General features: G+C 47.0%; 3 protein-coding genes across 4 annotated transcripts; all 3 read left to right on the top strand.

Annotated features, from left to right (window-relative positions):
* Window positions 1-237: 237 nt before the first annotated feature.
* Window positions 238-7,981, top strand: ncstn (nicastrin). Its single transcript, XM_062481546.1, has 17 exons — window positions 238-461; window positions 1,114-1,215; window positions 1,315-1,438; window positions 1,569-1,690; window positions 1,826-1,971; window positions 2,159-2,300; window positions 2,426-2,538; window positions 2,829-2,981; window positions 3,465-3,569; window positions 3,879-3,956; window positions 4,078-4,247; window positions 4,356-4,458; window positions 4,643-4,741; window positions 5,031-5,118; window positions 6,329-6,498; window positions 6,671-6,883; window positions 7,072-7,981. Exons 1-17 carry the CDS (start codon window positions 404-406, stop codon window positions 7,192-7,194), a joined length of 2,109 nt encoding a protein of 702 aa, XP_062337530.1. The 5' UTR covers window positions 238-403; the 3' UTR covers window positions 7,195-7,981.
* Window positions 7,982-8,241: 260 nt separating this feature from the next.
* Window positions 8,242-17,043, top strand: LOC134036625 (vang-like protein 2). 2 transcript variants are annotated; one of them, XM_062481626.1, is made up of 8 exons: window positions 8,242-8,324; window positions 11,928-12,323; window positions 12,509-12,632; window positions 12,845-13,452; window positions 13,552-13,685; window positions 14,043-14,178; window positions 14,489-14,735; window positions 15,185-17,043. In XM_062481626.1, exons 2-8 carry the CDS (start codon window positions 12,253-12,255, stop codon window positions 15,443-15,445), a joined length of 1,581 nt encoding a protein of 526 aa, XP_062337610.1. In that variant the 5' UTR covers window positions 8,242-8,324; window positions 11,928-12,252; the 3' UTR covers window positions 15,446-17,043. The 2 variants fall into 2 exon arrangements, with proteins under 2 accessions (XP_062337610.1, XP_062337609.1); XM_062481625.1 differs by lacking the exon at window positions 8,242-8,324 and adding an exon at window positions 8,377-8,703.
* Window positions 17,044-17,553: 510 nt separating this feature from the next.
* On the top strand, window positions 17,554-19,739 carry fcer1gl (Fc receptor, IgE, high affinity I, gamma polypeptide like). The gene is made up of 5 exons (XM_062480758.1): window positions 17,554-17,712; window positions 17,886-17,977; window positions 18,105-18,143; window positions 18,731-18,763; window positions 18,948-19,739. The coding sequence occupies exons 1-5, from the start codon at window positions 17,661-17,663 to the stop codon at window positions 19,011-19,013; spliced, it is 282 nt and encodes a 93-aa protein (XP_062336742.1). The 5' UTR covers window positions 17,554-17,660; the 3' UTR covers window positions 19,014-19,739.
* The last annotated feature ends 82 nt before the right edge of the window (window positions 19,740-19,821 follow it).

The following is a 19,821-nucleotide window of genomic DNA, read 5'->3' on the forward strand; positions in this document are numbered from 1 at the left end:
CTGTATTCTTTTATTAGTTATACAATGATTGTCTGGCTCATAATAATCACCACATTAAATCTTCACACACTAGGGTTTATTGGGTTGAGAAATACTGTCATACACACACAAAAGGGAGTATATGAGTCAAGCCCCTCCTATTTGGTTCCAGCGGTGGACCCCAATGCCTAGCTTCTATCAACCCCCTGGATATCAACTGGCCGCTGCAACATATTGAGGCTACGTGACATTGCAAAGTCATTTTCTCATAAAAAATTAATTGTGTCATTACCCAAAGCCATTTTGAAAAGGCTAACATAATATGCTGTAGCGGAACCTTTAGTTGGACTAGGCTGAAGGCGGAACACGGAACTATTTTCACTTAAACACTTCCTGTGTATTTCCCGTTTCTCAAACCAGGAAGATGGATTTGGGATCGCCGAAATGGGTTACAATGTTAATAGTTTGTTGGCTTTACAAAAGTAAGTTCTGACTTTTTCTATTATTACATTGGTCTAACTCGTTGTAGGCCAACACAATTCAGTATTTTTTTCAATATGTTTGTGTACCGCACAATCCATTGTTCCATTGTAACTCAGCTAAGCTAACGCAGCTAGCTAGCTAATAGCTACAGGCGTTATGTTGTCTTTAGTTCAAGAAATGTCATTTAAATGGCCAGTCAATTACGATAGTCACTGTTTTATAATGTGCATTTTAGCATAGAGACTGATCTAATCGTTGTCCAAAGAAATACTCTAGAGTTACCGTTAGCCATATATCTAGCTGAACTAGTTTGCTTCTCTGTACCAGTGATATCAGCCTCCCTCAAGTCAAGCGCAAGACAGTCAACTTCAGCGTGACCGCGCGTGATATCCCGACGCCTGGGGGATTGTGTTGGGGGATTAAAATAAGATTTGAGTCCTCTGACCAGTGCAGGCTGCTTCAGTTTGTTAGACGACTAAGCATGTCAAATATCAAATATGCAACAAACAATCAAGCGTTCTTGCGCTTTTTGGGTCAGCCTGAAAGTGAAAAATAAAGCGTCCGACCCGAAGAAATGGCACAGGATGCATCGACATCAGTATCAGTTTTGTTTATCCGACATTCGACTGTTATCTTACTGTTATGTTTCAGGTATAAACTGTAATTCAGTTGAGCAGAAGATCTATGTGGAGCTTAACAACACTGTCCCGTGCGTCCGACTGCTCAACGCAACACATCAGATAGGCTGCCAGTGTGAGTGACGTCACACACTCTGTACTTTTTGGGCCGATACTGGGATTCATACAAGAAGAACAATAACAGAATAACAGACATTCTGTGTTTGTATCTCAGCCTCTTTGTCAGGTGATGTAGGTGTGCTTCATGTATTGGAATCTGAGGCAGACCTGGACTGGCCCTTGAGCTCAGGACCGAATCCTCCCTATATGGTCATATTGGAGTCACCACTCTTCACCAGGTAAACACACACAAGATTGTGGCTCCGAAACATAAAACACGACCACTGGTCATGTTGGGGATGAACGTACCTGTTTACATGGACGCCCATGCATTCCCTCACTGAAGAATGACCTTCTATCCCACCGCAGGTCTATCATGATGAAGATGAAGAACGCGTCACGCAGGATCGCAGGCGTGGCCGTGGTGATCCCGAATGCGAGCCCACCCCAGGGCTTCTCCCCACACACAACCTGCCCCAATGAGAACACAGGTGCGTGGAGCTCTCAGTCCCAACCACCTGCCAGTCAGAAGGAGGACGCAGCCACGTGGGACCCGGCAGGATGTTTCCTTACATGGGCTGTGTGACCTTTTAGTTCCTCACGGCCGCACATTTGTCCCAACACAGGTGTGTACTCGGAGAAGTATGGTTCCCACCTGGCCAACTGTAACACGACGGTGTGGAACCCGTTGGGGAACGGTCTCTCCTACGAGGAGTTTGACTTCCCCATCTTCTCCCTGAAAGAAGACAACCAGACAGAGGTCATAAAGCAGGTGAGGGTCAAGAGGTCACCAACGTGTTGTTAGACAAGTTGTATTCTGTTCAAGGAACTTCCTGCAGGAAATTGAAAAAACGGCATCAACATAAGCACCCATCCTGCCATACATTGGGTTGTTTTTTTTTGGGGGGGGGAGTGTTTTGAAACCTCAAGCTTCCTCATCTCTGTCTCTGTCTCCGCAGTGCTACTTCCAGCACAACAGGCCGGCGAACAGCAGCGCTCCGGTGTACCCGCTGTGCGCCATGCAGCTCTACTCCCACATGCATGCCGTCACCGACACCGCCACCTGCATGAGGCGGAATGACATCTTCAGTATCAACCCAGGTACGGAGGTCAACCTGCGCCTGCCGTCCAAGAGACATGCGTCCGTGTTCCACACTCTCTATTTCTGTCTTTCTTTTATTTACGCTTATTTACACTCGGTCCCTCTCTCTCTCCGTCCGTCTCAGAGATGATGTGCGACCCCCTGGGTGACTATAATGTGTGGAGCACCATCCGGCCCTACAACAACTCCGTCAAGGGCCACAAGGAGAATGAGACTGTGGTGCTGGCAGCGGCCAGGGTAAGTGACCCTCTTGTCTTCTGTCACATTTCCCTCTGTGATGTGGAAACACCCTGTGTTTTCTCCTGCCCTGGCATGTTGGTCTCTCCAGTAAAATGGGGTTTGCTCTGCAGTATGTCCATTACAAGTAGATTGATGAACTCACAGTCAAGACAAGCTCCATCTTTGTATATTCTTACAAAAAATCTCTGCCTTGAGTGCAGTGTTTATGTTTTCCTGTTAGTTGCTCTCAATTGACAACGGTGCCATTCAACTCAGCCACACTCTCCTCCCACCTGTCCCTGTGATAGCTGGACAGCAGGTCATTCTTCTGGGACGTTGCCACGGGAGCCGAGGGCAGCATCTCCGGGTTTGTCACTCTGCTGGCGGCTGCCCAAGCCCTGCGTGAGGTCACTGTGGTGGCCCCTCCCACGCGGAACATTCTTTTTGCCTTCTTCCAAGGGGTTAGTCCTGTTGGCCTTGATTCTGTCTGTGTGTGTGTTGTGCGTCAGTGTATGCAGGTTGTGTGTGTGTTGTGTTTGTGCGTCAGTGTATGTAGGTTGTGTGTGTGTTGTGTTTGTGCGTCAGTGTATGTAGGTTGTGTTTGTGTTGTGTTTGTGCGTCAGTGTATGTAGGTTGTGTGTGTGTTGTGTTTGTGCGTCAGTGTATGTAGGTTGTGTTTGTGCGTCAGTGTATGTAGGTTGTGTGTGTTTTGTTTGTGTGTCAGTGTATGTAGGTGGTGTGTGTGTTGTGTTTGTGCGTCAGTGTATGCAGGTGGTGTGTGGGTGCGTGCTTGTGCTGCACATCACATATAGCATATGAGTCTACATGTCATGCCTATTAGTTTCTGACCTATTTCCGATGTTATGATAGTTGAATATGTTGAGTGACTTTGAGTGTTCAGCGCATTCATAGGAGCATGTTGGTAAACACGTGTTCTCTCTCAGGAAGCCTTTGACTACATCGGCAGCTCTCGAATGGTGTACGACATGGAGAACAACAAGTTTGTCATTGACCTGGACAACATTCACTCCATACTGGAAGTCGGGCAGGTAAACCGGTACCCACTATCAAGTTTTCTATTAGGCTGGCAAACAGACATACACAGTGTGCAGGTGCTTCCTTCGTGATGATGAGTAGTTCTAGTGTTCAATATCCTTAGTACTTCCTCCTTTAGTGAGAGAACCTCCAGTATAGAATACCATGCTAGAATAATACCCTGGAAACTAGATCAATGCCATTGTAGTTGAGGAAACAAGGAAAGAGTTTAGTCGTGAATTAACTTACGAAATTGTTGATATGCTTTTCAATGCGTGTGTGTGTGTGTGTGTGTGTGTGTGTGTGTGTGTGTGTGTGTGTAGGTGGGGGTTCGCACTGGCTCCAACCTTTGGCTCCACTCTGACCCGGTGTCCAGGAGCAACGCCAGCGTCAACACAGAGGCCAGTCCATCCCACCACCACACTACGTGTCCCTTTCACCACAAACCCCCTTTTTCCCTCCGTCTCCTCTCTCTCGGAGTTTCTCATTCTTAACCATGTCTTGTCCTACTCCTCCACTCAGGTGATGGAAATGTTGGCCAACCTGCGCAGAGCCGCCGCTGGGCTCAACTTCTCATTGACGGAGCCCACTGTCTCTCAGCCTCTTCCTCCTTCCTCCCTCCAGCGCTTCCTGCGAGCTCGGCCTATCCCAGGGGTGGTGCTGGCAGACCACCAATCGGCTTACAACAACAAGTGAGGAACCTGACCTGTCCACAGTCATGCTAGCTGCCCGTTGAATGTTAATTATGTTCATTGGTATGCGCTCCTCAACAATTGAATGATGCATTTTGCTTTAAACAGGTATTACGAGAGTGTCTATGACAATGATGCCTACCTCAACCTGACCTACCCTGCAGGCCTGAACCCAGAGGAAAAGCTTGAGTTTGAGACCGACACTGCCAAGGTACATTTTTTGAAAAGCACATACTGCTAATGTAATCGTGTACACTCGAGTAAAGCATACGGTACTTGTTCACGGACCTACATTCGTCGCAGTTTCCTGTGTGAACACAAAGGACTTCACACAATGAGAATCGGTTTTCGCACAACCTAACCAGCTGTCCCCATTATCTGCTGCGGTGTTCCAGGCCCTGGCGGAGGTGGCGACCATGGTAGCTCGTGCTCTCTACAAGCAGGCCGACGGAGACGAAGCGCAGTTCGACAACATCGTCGCCGACCCCAAGATAGTGAGACCCGCTCCTCCTCAGTGCTCATGTCGCAGTGCGCCCAGTGTGTCGCATGCTTCAGTGATTGCCTGTCAAGCCGAGAAGTCGCACGTTCTTATCAGTCACTCGGCACAGGACTTGGTGTAATGATTCACAGCTGGAGGGTGTGGTCGGATTGCTGTTTACCTTTGGAAGAGGTCGGACCTGTTAATCTATCTGTCTTCTAGACTGTTGCAAAAACTCATTTTGCTTGCTTTCTCTCTCTCTCTCTATCTTTGTGTCTTTCTGGCAAAATCTCTTTCCATCTCAGGTCACACAGATGTTGTACGGTTTCCTGGTCGAGTCTGACAACAGCTGGTTCCAGGCTCTGTTGGCTCCTGAGCTGAAATCTCTCCTGCGTGAGTACTCCTGTCATCCCCTCTGTCACTACCTACCACTGTCATCCCCTCTCTGTCACTACGTACTACTGTCATCCCCTCTCTGTCACTACGTACTACTGTCATCCCCTCTGTCACTACCTACCACTGTCATCCCCTCTCTGTCACTATGTACTACTGTCATCCCCTCTCTGTCACTACCTACCACTGTCATCCCCTCTCTGTCACTACGTACTACTGTCATCCCCTCTCTGTCAATACGTACTCCTGTCATCCCCTCTGTCACTACCTACCACTGTCATCCCCTCTCTGTCACTATGTACTACTGTCATCCCCTCTCTGTCACTACCTACCACTGTCATCCCCTCTCTGTCACTACGTACTACTGTCATCCCCTCTCTGTCAATACGTACTCCTGTCATCCCCTCTCTGTCACTACCTACCACTGTCATCCCCTCTCTGTCACTACCTACCACTGTCATCCCCTCTCTGTCACTACGTACTACTGTCATCCCCTCTCTGTCACTACGTACTACTGTCATCCCCTCTCTGTCACTACCTACCACTGTCATCCCCTCTCTGTCACTACGTACTACTGTCATCCCCTCTCTGTCACTACGTACTACTGTCATCCCCTCTCTGTCACTACGTACTACTGTCATCCCCTCTCTGTCACTACCTACCACTGTCATCCCCTCTCTGTCACTACCTACCACTGTCATCCCCTCTGTCACTACGTACTACTGTCATCCCCTCTCTGTCACTACGTACTACTGTCATCCCCTCTCTGTCACTACGTACCACTGTCATCCCCTCTCTGTCACTACCTACCACTGTCATCCCCTCTCTGTCACTACCTACCACTGTCATCCCCTCTCTGTCACTACGTACTACTGTCATCCCCTCTCTGTCACTACGTACTACTGTCATCCCCTCTCTGTCACTACGTACTACTGTCATCCCCTCTCTGTCACTACCAAAGACACATCCCAAACTGCCCTTTCTGGGTCCCAGCCTGACCTAATATGAATCCATACAAGCCCCTGTTTTTATCATTTAGGACATACTATCATTTTTTTTCTAGTGGTCAATTATCATTGACCACTAGAAAAATGCCCAATAGCACATGAAAACACAGCCCACTTGTTTCCAGTATACTTCCCCCACAATCTACAACCAGTGTGTCAATAAGGAAGTATCCCTGATTTGTGTACTGCCACCTGTCTCTCAGAACCCAGCCCACCAGAGTACTACGTTGGAGTCACCATGTCGGCAAACTCCGCAGTCAACACCCCCACCCGTCTGGTCCAGCACATCCTGGCCAACCTGACAGGGAACGCCACCAGCCTGAACCAGACTTCCTGCCAGAAGCCAGACGACCTGGAGAACGAGAGCAAACACGTAAGGACCCTGAGACCTGACAGAGACCGAGACCCCGACACCACAGGGACTGCCAGCTCTCGTTTGACTGTCTGTGTAGGTAGATGGAGCGAGGGATAACGTCACAGTTTGAGAGATTGACCTTCTCCCCTCCTCTCCTCCCCCCTCTCCCTCTTCTTCCCCCCTCCCCCAGCTGTACTCCTACCTCTGGGTGCAGGGCACGGTGCCCCCCAACGGCACGGAGAGGGAGGGCTTCTGCGTGCGCTCCTCGGTGCGCCTCGCCAAGGCCCTGTCTCCGGCCTTCGAGCTGGGGGAGTACTCCTCCTCAGCGTACTCCACGTGGACCGAGTCCCGCTGGAAGTTCATCAAAGCCCGCATATTCCTGGTGGCGAGCCACGACCTGGAGGTAAGGAAGAACCACGTTTTCCTACTTCAGTTAGATGTCGAAGATTTTGTTTATTTCATCCAAAGACAAGGGTGGCAGAAAAAGGCAGAAATAATGAGGGGATTGTTAAAGTATACCGGTTCTCCTCTCTCTGCCTTTCTCCTTCCTTCTCTCTCTTCTCTTTAACCTCGCTCGGCCAACCCTCCCAGATGCTGACGTTGGGCGTGGGAGTGGCGGTGTTGCTTGCCTCTCTCCTGGTGACGTATTTCGTCAGCTCCAAGGCCGACGTGCTGTTCAGCTCGGCGCGGGAGCCCGGCAACGCAACCTACTGATGCACGCCCCTAGCTCCTCCAAAACCCCTCCAGGCATCTGCAAACCCGTGGCCAGCAACCTACTCTCTCTCTACCGCTACCTAACAACTGAAGAAAACCGATTTTTAAACACACTATTGGGTACACAAGTGAAAAACAGATTATTTGGAAACTCTGGCCGATGGACTCGCACAGTTGAGGTTTAATATGGGACTAGACTTGGCCCGGAATGGATCTGGAGTCATCAGGGTCAGGTCGCACTGGCCAGCCTGCCGGCCACCAGTGTGAAAGATGTTCATATTCCTTTTTTGTTTGTCAAAGAATGTTTCGTTTACTGTACAATGGGAGTAGGCACGAAGTTCTGTTTGACCCGGTGAAAATGTATTTGTGTGTGTGTGTACGTGTGTTTGAAGTTATGCGTGTCTTGATAGGTGAGCAAATGAGTGTGTGTGAGCTTGAGTGTATGTGAGATTGCAGTAGGATGTGCAATAGCTCTTCTGTCTGTAGCATAATGATCAGTCATTTGTTATGAGATTGACACATTTTCTTTGTAGATTTGGGGTTGAGCCAAATGACCACTACACATTCAAAATTGAATATGGATATACAGATGCACTGTATTGTCCAATTTTGATTCTTGGAATATTTTCTTTTTATAATTATATTATTACCATAACGAATTGGACTACATCATGGCAGAAGTTTTTATGTGTTGATTAAATTTTTGTTTTATGATCATTTCTGACCAACTGGGAAATATGTGTGATTATTGCCTTGATAACAAAATAAACATGGCTTCTTTTCCAAACTTTCTTTGTTTAAATACATTAAATAACACTTCTTTTTGGATATTTTCCCAATTTGAGGAAAGAAAAACTTACATTTAACTCTTTAAGGTTGGACATGGAAATGTCTATAAGCATCTGTAATATTCTATTAGTACAAAATGGTTATATACCGAATTAAATGCTAACGAATCGGCTGTTTTATTTTTTATGTGAGGGAAAAAGCACTGAAGTAGGCTACTCTTGCAGCATTATCATCGACTGGGGTGGAGGAGGGGCGTATAATCGGGGGCGGGGCTCATAGCGTTACGGTTGAGGGAAAGAAGTGGAAAGTGAGAAAATACCTGAATGGATATCCTGAACTAAGTGAGTAGTATTTTGGGATTGGAATAGGGTAACAAAATATGATAGGCACATTTAAATATGCGTTCAACATATTTTTTCAAAGAAGAACCAGAAACGGCCAATTGAGCACGAGGGTCATGTGTTTCCCGAAACAATAAGTCGGGAAGACGACGATATGGTCGCACTCGGTTTTCACCCGGCCGCAGTTACAGGGGAAGTTGGGCTAGGACCCCTGATAGGGCCCATTGTTATTTTCACCGAGGCCACGTAGCTATCTAGCAAGATTGCGAACTTGGTTTAGGGTTATCATTTGCAGCAGTATGGAATATATAAACTGACTCGACATTGGAATTCGACTCAGAATTTTTGTTTGGGCATCAGTCCATTTAGAAAATTAAGGGTATGTATTCATTCACAGCGCATCCGCACTCCCATTTTTCTAAAAGGAAAGCGAGATAGCTTAACAAACGGTAAACGTAATGGTCACTCATTTAATTGAGCTCTGAGGTCGTGACTGTGAGCTGTTTTATTGTTGTACAAGTCTATACTGATACAGTATTGCTCGCATTTTAATGTTAACCTGTTCTCCTGGTGTAGGCTATGCATGTTTTGTGCTTGCTCACTGGTACATTAACTAATTTCCTTGTTTTCATTCAGGCATGTGATGTTAGGGCAGTTGTTCAAATATTGATGGATCTTAGTGTAGGTTCACATCCCAACTGGAATATGTATGCCATGAGGGATATAGGTTTTACTATTTGAAGTAGCGAGTACAAGTAGCTATACCTCGTAAATGTATCCAGTTCAGCTGCAAGAACTGCAATAGGCAACGAGTTTGTTGCATGTTAACATGTTTCAGATGAAATTTAATATATCTTGGAAGTCGCTTTGGATAAAAGCGTCTGCTAAATGCATAAATGTAATATGTTACAAATGTTTCAAATAACGTAAATCATTGACTTCTGTTATGCACTTTAGAAAACGATCACAGTGTAAGCCATTCAAAATGCTATCTTGAGCGCACAGAAAGGCTTGACTCAGGAGACTGCAAGACTGGTTGAAGTACCATTTCATATAAGAAACCTTCGTTTTGTATAAAATAACCATATCTCACCCAATGTTTAACTTTCCAATGTTTAACTTTCTCTGGGTGTGTTAGTTTAAGATACTTCGCCCAGTCATCTTTCAAAATGAAAAGGTAAATCAGTTTGTTCATATAATTCATAAAAGGTGGACAAACCATGTAGCCCCTTGTTATGATTGTGCCACACCCTGTTGTACAAACACCTGCTACTCTGGGCAGCACATGGACACAAAAGTTGACAAACAGTTGTCTGTATTGCTATTGCTTTTCTTCTAACCCCAGGCTTGTGTGAGGCACAGGCCTGGGCCCCAGGATGCACGTTTGTTTGTGCAGTTGCCTTTTCACCTCAAAAGGCTGGTGAAAAAAGCCAACTATTTCCACTGTAGGCCTGGTTCAGAAGTACATGGGCAGCTGAAACAATGAGCTTTGAAACAGGTATCTAATGGCTTGGGCCAACCTGGTTTCCATGTGTGTTATGAACAATGTTCTGTAGAGGCCAGGTTTCCTCGAAACGAAACCTCATTAAAAGATCAAGTGTTTGACATGAAGACAGGAGACGGGTTGTGCCATTTCCTGCCAGTGCCTTCCCAGAGGGCATCTGGGATACAGTAAGGTAATGAGCCATGCATGATGGTTTAGTTTACTCTCTCGGTCCGTTGAGCCCCGGCTCTGGGGGGCTGTCTCTCTGGTTCCAGTCTGCATTTACACACTGCATCTGGCCTGCTTCTCTTAACGCCCCCCCGACTACAACAGCATTTGTATCTCATTCTAAACAGAGGAGGATATTGGGAGGCAGCCTTTTTTATTCCAAGTCTTGGAAGGAGGCTGTGCAAGCCTAGTGATTCATCTCAAGACTAGACACTTTTGCAGACTACACCATCCCACCAAGGAGTGCATGGATGGACTTTTCCAGAGCGAGCCTGTCAGAGATTCTAGGGGGATCCTTTATCTTCAGATGTCTTGTATGTATTTTGTTTCGGGTTTGTGATTAATACGTTTTGGAATTTGAGGCTCCTACCGTCGTCCTTCCAAATGGAATCCTATCCACTAACACGCCGTGCTATCCAGCCTTCTTGGTTAGACTTCATGCACAAGGGATAGATTTAGCAGAAGAGCTCTACCCCCCACCCTACTTCATAAGGTCTGTAGCTTGGCTATAATGACACATGCATTCTTACAACAGGTTAAAGCGAGGCTACTTCCAGCCCTTATTGTGAACTGGGACATGTGGATGAATAGGAAACCCTATCTATCTCATGCTCAGACCACACCCTCATAGATCAGGTGTTCATCATATCCTTCTCAGTCTAAAGCCTGAACTCTCACCTCAGAGGAATAATGAGGTCACACATCAGAAGAGAAGCTAACCAACAGCTACACGCCTCCCCTTACCAGTGTTCTTTTTATGGAAAGGCACGCATTACATGTTTTTATTTCATTATGTAGCCTTTGCTCAGTAAAACGGGTGTTTGTGTGTGCCTTATCTGCATGTAATTAAGGCTAGTGGAGTACAGCACATTGCTCAAGGCTCTCGGGGAGTTTATTGGTGGGTACAAAAGGTCAGAAGAGTTTCCGCGGGGGCACTTAACCTACTTCCCTAGACGAAGCTCATGTCAACGTACACACGCACACACACCGACACTTGTGTGGAGAGCTGGGAAAGGACGAGAGAATAGAATGGTGTTTTAATGGAGTAAGTTAGGTGCTTGGTGTTGGCAAATCCCCTGTAATTTATGGAAATGTGTGTTCCACCACCCCACCAATTTCCCTCTTACACGACCAATCAAGCCTTCCAATTAGTGTAGGTGGCCCGCCTTTTGTCAATTGAACCTGTGACAAACATGCATCCGTCATCCCAGCACTCGTGTTTTTTTGGAGAGTTGGTTTCTTAGCAGAATAGGGTGGCGTAAGGTTAGGTCACCATGGCAACTGTCAACCTCCAATCCCCTTCAGCTGAACACCCTCTTTCATCGCTATGGCAGCGGAGAGGCCCTCGTTACCCTGGGGACCAAGAGAGACCAAGTGGGAATGTGAGATGTGGAGAGGGAGAAAGAGGGCAAACAAGTTTGTGAAAACACAGTAATCCAATATGGCTGCCTTTGTGTCAGACCTGTTGAGTTTCACCGGACTTTGTATTGCTACGCCTGCACGATGAGTCACCTTGGCTTATGCTTGGCAACTTGCGTTAGGTCTCAGGGCATGGTCAGGGCTTTGGCTCAGTGGGATAATGGGCCCTGCTGTCCCTCATTTGGCTCAGGTGTGTCAGCTGAGGATGTTAGGTACTGTGACTGATTTCTCTGCAAGCAGAAGGTGATCTAATCTGCATGTTGTTATGGATAGGAGTCAGACGTGAAATGTCATGTAATCTCTTCAAATATCACGTCTAGCCTTTTATCTTAGCGGGCTAAAGTAGCCTCTCAAGCTTATGATCCAATGCAGTTATATATTGTGGTTTCTAACCGGCTTGATCTGTAGCCTTTCTAAGCAAACAGGATATTGACTTTTTCACAGACGCCATCTCTTCTCTTCTTCCTCTCCAGCACCCAGCCAGTCCAACATCCCCTCCCTCGGTCTCCCCATCATTCTATCTTCCACTCCCTCACCCCCTCCCCCCCTTCCTCTCTAGCCTAGTCTCCCGATCTATCTTTCCTTTCCATCCACCTTTTCCCTTTCCTCCCTGCCCACCCTCCGGCCTTCAAGATAGATTCCCTCAGGAGCAAGGTTGACCTGCTGAAGCTGCCCCTGGCCCTCTCCACCAAGTCCATCTCCGAGCGCAAGAGCCAGCTGGGCGGAGTCGGGGGCGACCGAGGCTCGGGGGGAGGAGGAGGAAGGGCCCGTAAACCCTGCCCACCACCGGCCCGCGACATGGACAACGAGTCACAGTACTCGGGCTACTCCTACAAGTCCTCTCACTCCCGCAGCTCTCGCAAGCATAGGTAGGGGAGCACACACCCTCACACGTGACTCAACTGATGGAGACGAACACCTGGTCTATACATATGGAACATGCCAGATTTGAAATACACAGTATAATACTTCATTCTTACAATAGAGTATTATGTGAAAGGCTTCTGAACATGCTAACACAGCCCCTCCTTCTCTTCCCCCACTGCCTCCCCAGGGACCGGAGGGACAGACACCGCTCCAAGAGCCGAGATGGCAGCAGCCGCGGGGACAAGTCGGTCACCATCCAGGCCCCCGGGGAGCCGCTCCTGGACGCAGAGTCCACCCGCGGAGACGACAGGGTGAGACCTCCCAGGCCTGCCTCTCTGCTGTCCGTCCCCTCGTCCCCGTTCTCTCCCTGTTCCGTCCTCTGTGTCCCCGCTCGTCTTAGCAGCTCTGGAAACAAACCCCCTTAGTTCCCCTACTCGCCAACGATATGCCTTTCCGTCTGTCTAACCGCGTCTTTCCTCCACCTTCTCTCCTCCGTCCGTCTTTTGCCCCCCCCCGCCTCCAGGACGACAACTGGGGGGAGACCACCACCGTGGTCACCGGCACCTCCGAGCACAGCGTCTCCAACGAGGACCTGACGCGCCTCTCCAAGGAGCTGGACGAGTCGTCGCCGCTCGAGTGCAAGCGCTTCGTGGGCCCCGTGCTGGGGGGCTGCCTGGGCCTGTTCGCCCTCCTCACGCCCCTGGCCTTCCTGGTGCTCCCGCAGGTGCTGTGGCGGGACGCCCTGGACCCGTGCGGCACGCCCTGCGAGGGCCTCTACGTCTCGCTGGCCTTCAAGCTCCTCGTCCTGCTCATCTCCTCCTGGGCGCTGTTCCTGCGGCCGCCGCGCGCCACCCTGCCGCGCTTCTTCGTCTTCCGCTGCCTCCTCATGGTGCTGGTGTTCCTGTTCGTGGCGTCCTACTGGCTGTTCTACGGCGTGCGCGTGCTGGAGCCCCGGGAGCGGGACTACCGGGGCATCGTGGAGTACGCGGCGTCGCTGGTGGACGCGCTGCTCTTCATCCAGTACCTGGCGCTGGTGCTGCTGGAGGTGCGGCACCTGCAGCCCGCCTTCTGCCTCAAGGTGGTGCGCACGACCGACGGGGCCAGCCGCTTCTACAACGTGGGCCACCTCAGGTGTGTGTGTGTTTGAGACAGACACTGTGTGCCTGTCGTGGGTATGTTCCGAGCCGTGTTGGTGACGAGCCATGCTGATGGTGAGCGTGTGTTCTCCAGCATCCAGAGGGCGGCCGTGTGGGTTCTGGACCAGTACTACAGCGACTTCCCAGTCTACAACCCGGCTCTGCTCAACCTGCCCAAGTCCATCCTCTCCAAGAAGATGTCTGGGTTCAAGGTCTACTCCTTAGACGGTACGCGCGTTGACCTACTACGCCATCTGTCCTTTAGCTGGGTCTCTCTGCCATGCCATGTCTCCTGCCACTGCTCCCTCCTCCTGTGGCCCAGTGGTATCTAACCCTCCGTCTTTCATTCCTAACTTCCTGCCATCAATCCACATGCCTTTCTTATGCTTATTGAACACATAATGGCCTGAACCTGCCTGCCTACTTGCATCCTTCTTTACCTTCCATCCATCTATCCATTCTTCCTTCCCAACATCTTTCATCCTTTCTCTCCTTCCTAACCACCCACCCTAGCCCTCCACATACCCATCCATCCTCTCCCCCCCTACACACTGACTAACTGCTCGTTGTGGTTGTTTGATCCAGAGAACAGCACCAACAACTCCACGGGCCAGTCCCGGGCCATGATAGCGGCGGCCGCCCGGAGGAGGGACAACTCCCACAACGAGTACTACTACGAGGAGGCTGAGATGGAGCGCAGGGTCCGCAAGCGCAAGGCCAGGTGAGGCCCGCCCGCAGCCAGCAGCAGCACCCCCCCCCCCCCCCCGCTCACGTCCACCTGTGTTTGTAGATAACCTGTTCCCTTACATAAAGAATATTCATCTTTATGTAAAGACAATGTCTAACCAACCACATTATAGATGTCGTATCGACCGCATTGTACCACACAATAGAAATACCCGTATAGACTACCACGATGCATCCAGACCGCTTCTAGACAACCCCAAGAGAGCCATTTACAAACACTCGTAGACGCACCCGATCCCTGAGCCGACCACCCTAACAGAAGGCCCCTGTCTTGCCCCTCCCAGGCTGGTGGTGGCGGTGGAGGAGGCCTTCACCCACATCAAGCGCCTCCAGGAGGACGAGCCGGGCGCCTCGTCGCCCAAGCACCCCCGGGAGGTGATGGACCCCCGGGAGGCGGCGCAGGCCATCTTCGCCCCCATGGCCCGGGCCATGCAGAAGTACCTGCGCACCACCCGCCAGCAGCCCTACCACAGCATGGAGAGCATCCTCACACACCTGCAGTTCTGCATCACACACAACATGACCCCCAAGGTATGTCTCTCTCACACACACACACACACACACCTCGACATGGCAGCCCCACCCTGTCCCACTCGACTCGTACGATCATTCTCTCAGTCAGCCTGACCTGGTCACATGGAGGCTGGAGCTAAAGAGGTTAACCGTACCCTAAGATATATTTATGCACGTAGTCATTCAATGAAGCAGCTAATATACTGAATTGTATAATAATGTAATTTGTTGTTTTCAAATGACTACTTCTACTTTGGGCTGCTGAGAACCCAATGGCCTTTGTTTGAAAGTGGACAAATAATACATTTACATTTATTTATTTAGCAGACGCTTTTATCCAAAGCGACTTCCAAGAGAGAGCTTTACAAAACGTGCATAGGTCCATGATCCTAAAAGCGGACTCAGTCAAACCGTATTCCCAGGCAAAGTTGAGGTTGATTGTCTAACGTTCCTGTGGTGCTCACCAGGCCTTCCTGGAGCGCTACCTCAGCCCAGGCCCCACCATGCAGTACCAGCGGGAGAACGGCAGAGGGCGCCAGTGGACCCTGGTGAGCGAGGAGCCGGTGACCTCCGCTCTGCGCCAGGGCCTCGTCTTCTCCCTGCGACGCCTCGATTTCTCCCTGGTCGTCACGGTGACGCCTCTCCCCTTCCTGCGTATGGGGGAGGAGTTCATCGACCCCAAGAGCCACAAGTTTGTCATGAGGCTGCAGTCTGAGACCTCCGTTTAGAGGCCAGGGCAGGGGATGTGACCCAATTGTTTGGTTTTTATGTTTTTTCTAATGTTATTTTTTTGGATGTGTCAGGTGGAAGCACCGTCACGCACCATCTCAGACTTGCTTCTGTCAGTCAAATGTAGAGAAAGAAAGGAACTAAATCGATAAAGGCTGTTTGGGATCATTCAGATATCAAGGAGACCACCGTCATAGATGTTTTGAATATCAAACTGCGATAAGCTACGACTTTACAAACCCGGAAATGGAGTCCTTGATTTGTGTTATGTCTAAATGACATGCTGTTTAAAAAAAGAAAAAAAAACTTTTCTAAAGGCCGGTGTCGTTTTACATGAATTCCAACATTGTTTTAAATCTTTTAACTGTAACCACTGGAACCCGTGTTGTATGGAATGCATGACTCCTCCACTGGGGGCTGATTGCTTCACTTCTTAGTTCCACTTCCTGATGTCTCATGGATGGATCAATCGGAGCACAACATTTAGTCGGAACTGCAGACTTTACAATTTTTCCATCTAGACTATTACCAGTCTATGCTTGTATTTAGTTCTGGATAAGGAGATGATAAAGACTGTTCTTTTCTTTCAAATCTAGAGGTGTGACAATTGTTTGTTTTGTTTTTTTTCACAATGTACATGTATTGAGTTACCATGGTATCTCTTGTTGCCCTCTATTTGCAAAAGAAGGAAGCACATTCTGGAACAGAAACCTTGTGGCTTTGAATCATCGTAGGTTGTCTACATTGTGTGACTCTTGGTTTAGTCCACTCTGACAATGTACAGTATATTAACTTTGATAGGAGGATAAGTCATAGGACTGCATTGCATTCTGGTAGTATCCCTGTGCTATCCCAATGGTATTTCCCCCTCTCAATCCCTCATCCCTCTGTTTCTTTAAAAAGACTGCTCTGACCAAGGACGTGTGATTGTATTCCTCCACTGCAGGTCCCGCTGCAGTCGTAGTTGCACGACTAAAACAAGCACAGTGTCATTTCTGCCTCCATCAGATAGCCTTACTCATATGTAAATAACACCCTAGAGCTAAACACGGTCACTGTTCAAAGCTCTGTTTATGAACTCTGGAAACAAACCACTACTCTGACCACTAAACCTCTCCATGGATCAGACCAAGGTGTACTGTAACTTGAATGTTGGTGTTGAGACTTACCGGCCTGAATTGTGTCGGCTTGTTATTTTCTGATCCACCACATGTCCGTCAGCCAGTTTCTTGTGTTCACCAATTTGCAGTTGAGCTGAAATCCAGTAGCGTACGTGCCTGTTTGAGGACCACCAGTGAAACTAAAAGTCCAGAACTGGCATTGACATGAACATGTCCAAATGAAATAATGCAAATGATTGTCTTTCCAGTTTTTATATGCATGCAAAAATGTGGGGTTTAAAAGTACCTTTTTATACAAGCTTGTTTTTTTCTATCATTTTTACAGTGCCTAAGTTATGATGCAATTTCCAGAAAGTTTTTGTTTATCTTGGAACGGAGGTGGGGCTTGTACAAAGATTTGTAGATTCGACATTATCTGGTAACTGTAGCTCGTATAGTATGCTAGACATTTTGAATGATTAAACCATCTTCCTGTGCATTTGTTGTTTTTGTGTATCTGTAAAGGTGCTGAATGAAGAAAGAATGGCCGATTCAAAGTTGTAAAACAGGAAGCAGACAAGCTGCTCTTTTTGATCAATTCAGGGTAAAGTGTAGTGATGCAATTTAAATGTTGACATCTTTCCCTAGAAACTTTAGATGTTCCTTTGACTGCCATGTCAGTGATTTCCATACATGGGTCATTTATTTTCCTGCTTTTTCACCACCATATTCTGTTTAGATCTAACTATGCAATAATAAAAACCTGAAGTACCCAAATATATATATATTAAAAAAAAAACACACACACAAAGTTGGGTTGAATAAAAATGGAAAATGTCAAACTATAAACGTCATATGTATACCAGCACTTATCATATCCATCTAATTATGGAATCATTTAAATATGATCCAATTACATGGCCGTTTCTTTAGTGATTTTATCTATGCACTTAGTGTGAGAACGTTTGTGGGGGTTGGTGTTTGTGGTTTTTAAGCTCCAAGACGGTCACTGTGAGCCCATCACTTCCTGCTGACAGACCAAGCTTTCAGTTCCGAGGTGTTAGAAACCCAAAGATAACGCCTTTATCTACTCACACACACTCTACTCCCGAAGATGAAGGGCTCTCTGATCGTAGCCGTTCTCCTCTTAAATTTCAGCTTTGCTGGTGAGAAATGTTAAATGGTTGTTATTGTTCAACTTTATTAATATATCAAATGTAACTTGTAGGTTTAGAAAAGGTACCCTCAAGCTGACAGACTAGTTTTCAGTAGTTCAAAAATCCCAAGAGTGATGATGTTGAAAATGATTGTGGATTTGTGTGCGTGTGTGTTTGAGCAGAAGCATTCCAGGAGGCCAAGCTGTGTTATATATTGGATGGGATTCTAGTGATCTACGGCATCATTTTAACCTTCCTGTACTGCAGGCTCAGGGTAGGACCACCATCATTGTTACACTGCACAAAGCTAACGACTTTTAGGTCAATTGAATATGTGTATTGAATTTCAGCCTGCCACAACACTGTATTTGATCAAATGTAATGGCTTTATTGTCTTTCAGATGGATCCTGCGTTTGCAACCAGCAACAATTACCCTCAGGTAAAGTAGAATGTTGTGGTGTGTGTGTGCACACCAAACAAAAGTGTTCAAGTTCATCATGATTTGCTATGCGCAATAGTAATTTGTTATCGCTATAAAAATATAGCTATAAAAATAATATTCTAATTGCTTTTGGCCTCCGTTTTCTCATACCCAAACCTTACACTTCTGCTTGTGCTAATGTCAGAGAATGGCAACATTTCCTGTTAGCAAGAACAGACTGACCACCAGAAATGTTATAAATAGTTTCCATTACTCCTTCCCACTCATCACAACATATCATATATGGATTTAAATGGGCCTCGCTGCTAAGTGATGTAATTCAAATGTAATTATAATAATAGTAATACTAGTAATTGTAATAATGATTACAAAGCACTTGAAGAGAAAACCAAAACGTGTTTGTAATATTTGAGTGTAACATTAAAGGCAAAAGAGGACATTTTGAACTCACAGGAAGATGACCATCTGTTTCTTTCTGCAATTCATTGTGAAATCACATTGCTGTTGTTGATGTTATTGTATTCAGTGCTAATGCTATGCTCTTAGTTTCATCATTAATATTTGTATCATTTTCATCTTAACAGAAGCCGCCAGCTTATGGAGATGGCCTTTATGAAGTACGATAACTCTAATTCTCCTCACCAGACACCTCAAGAGTATAACAATGTTGTTGTTTCCCTTGTGAAATCATTAAACAATGAATGTATCATGTCATTTTACATCTTTAAAAGTTTGATAGGAAAATGATCTTGGCATTAACAGTTTTTGTTCTTAATCTTTATCTCTCCCTCCCTCCATTAGGGGTTGACCCCCCATAGCGCGGACACCTACGAGACCATCAAAGTGGAGAAGAAACCAATAGTCTGAGAGGAGTTGGAAAAAAACACAACTTTGTTACATTTATGATCAATCCCCTCCTTTCCTGCTTGTTTTATGTGTCTTGCCAACAGCCAGTATTAGTTAGGTGAGTCATGTTTGGAGCTTTATTATTTAGAGGGAGTCAGGTGGGTGAGCGGTTAGGGAATCGGGCTAGTAATCAGAAGGTTGCCGGTTCGATTCCCTATGTGCAAAATGACGTTGGGTCCTTGGGCAAGGCACTTCACCCTACTTGCCTTGGGGGAATGTCCCTGTACTTACTGTAAGTCGCTCTGGATAAGAGTGTCTGCTAAATGACTAAATGTAAATGTATTATGGAATCATAGTTTCCTCACTATAAACCAGCACTTCACTTTGTAACATTTATCCTGTCTGTTCACCATGTCTATTAGAAAGATTAAAATGAAATGTATCGAACAATTACCATAAATAACGGTGCCCTGATTACTTTTCATGTACCAAGGTCTCTAAACAGTTCTATATATTGCTCCACATCACTTCACTTGCCCTACAAACCAGGCCAGTCCCAGAATAGTGTTTGAGACTATTGATTATAAACTTGTTTCTAGTATAAATAAATAGCATCTGTGTAAATGCCAGGTGAAGTGGCAGACTTATGTTCTGGTGAGCCTAACATTGTCGCATTTTGTACGTATGCGACATAATTGCCAACAATGTGATTATTTAACTTTTACAAATCATTAAAACAATTGTGGACGAGTTAGTTGTCTGGGCTGAGGAATTTGTTATTTGAACCATAGTGAAGGAAGAAGCGTCGCTGCCTGTCAAACATAATTAT

This window comes from Osmerus eperlanus, chromosome 16 (genome assembly GCF_963692335.1).
Source record: "Osmerus eperlanus chromosome 16, fOsmEpe2.1, whole genome shotgun sequence".
Taxonomy (NCBI): domain Eukaryota; kingdom Metazoa; phylum Chordata; class Actinopteri; order Osmeriformes; family Osmeridae; genus Osmerus; species Osmerus eperlanus.

Bases quoted from the DNA above. Each gene is read 5' to 3' on its own strand.
- ncstn (XM_062481546.1), top strand. From the start codon at position 404: ATGGATTTGGGATCGCCGAAATGGGTTACAATGTTAATAGTTTGTTGG. The intron at 2,982-3,464 runs GTTAGTCCTGTT...GTTCTCTCTCAG, and splicing joins TTTTTGCCTTCTTCCAAGGG to GAAGCCTTTGACTACATCGG. The intron at 5,119-6,328 runs GTGAGTACTCCT...CCTGTCTCTCAG, and splicing joins TGAGCTGAAATCTCTCCTGC to AACCCAGCCCACCAGAGTAC.
- LOC134036625 (XM_062481626.1), top strand. From the start codon at position 12,253: ATGGACAACGAGTCACAGTACTCGGGCTACTCCTACAAGTCCTCTCAC. The intron at 12,633-12,844 runs GTGAGACCTCCC...CCCCGCCTCCAG, and splicing joins CCACCCGCGGAGACGACAGG to GACGACAACTGGGGGGAGAC. The intron at 13,453-13,551 runs GTGTGTGTGTGT...TGTGTTCTCCAG, and splicing joins TACAACGTGGGCCACCTCAG to CATCCAGAGGGCGGCCGTGT.
- fcer1gl (XM_062480758.1), top strand. From the start codon at position 17,661: ATGAAGGGCTCTCTGATCGTAGCCGTTCTCCTCTTAAATTTCAGCTTT. The intron at 17,713-17,885 runs GTGAGAAATGTT...GTGTTTGAGCAG, and splicing joins CTTAAATTTCAGCTTTGCTG to AAGCATTCCAGGAGGCCAAG. The intron at 17,978-18,104 runs GTAGGACCACCA...ATTGTCTTTCAG, and splicing joins TCCTGTACTGCAGGCTCAGG to ATGGATCCTGCGTTTGCAAC.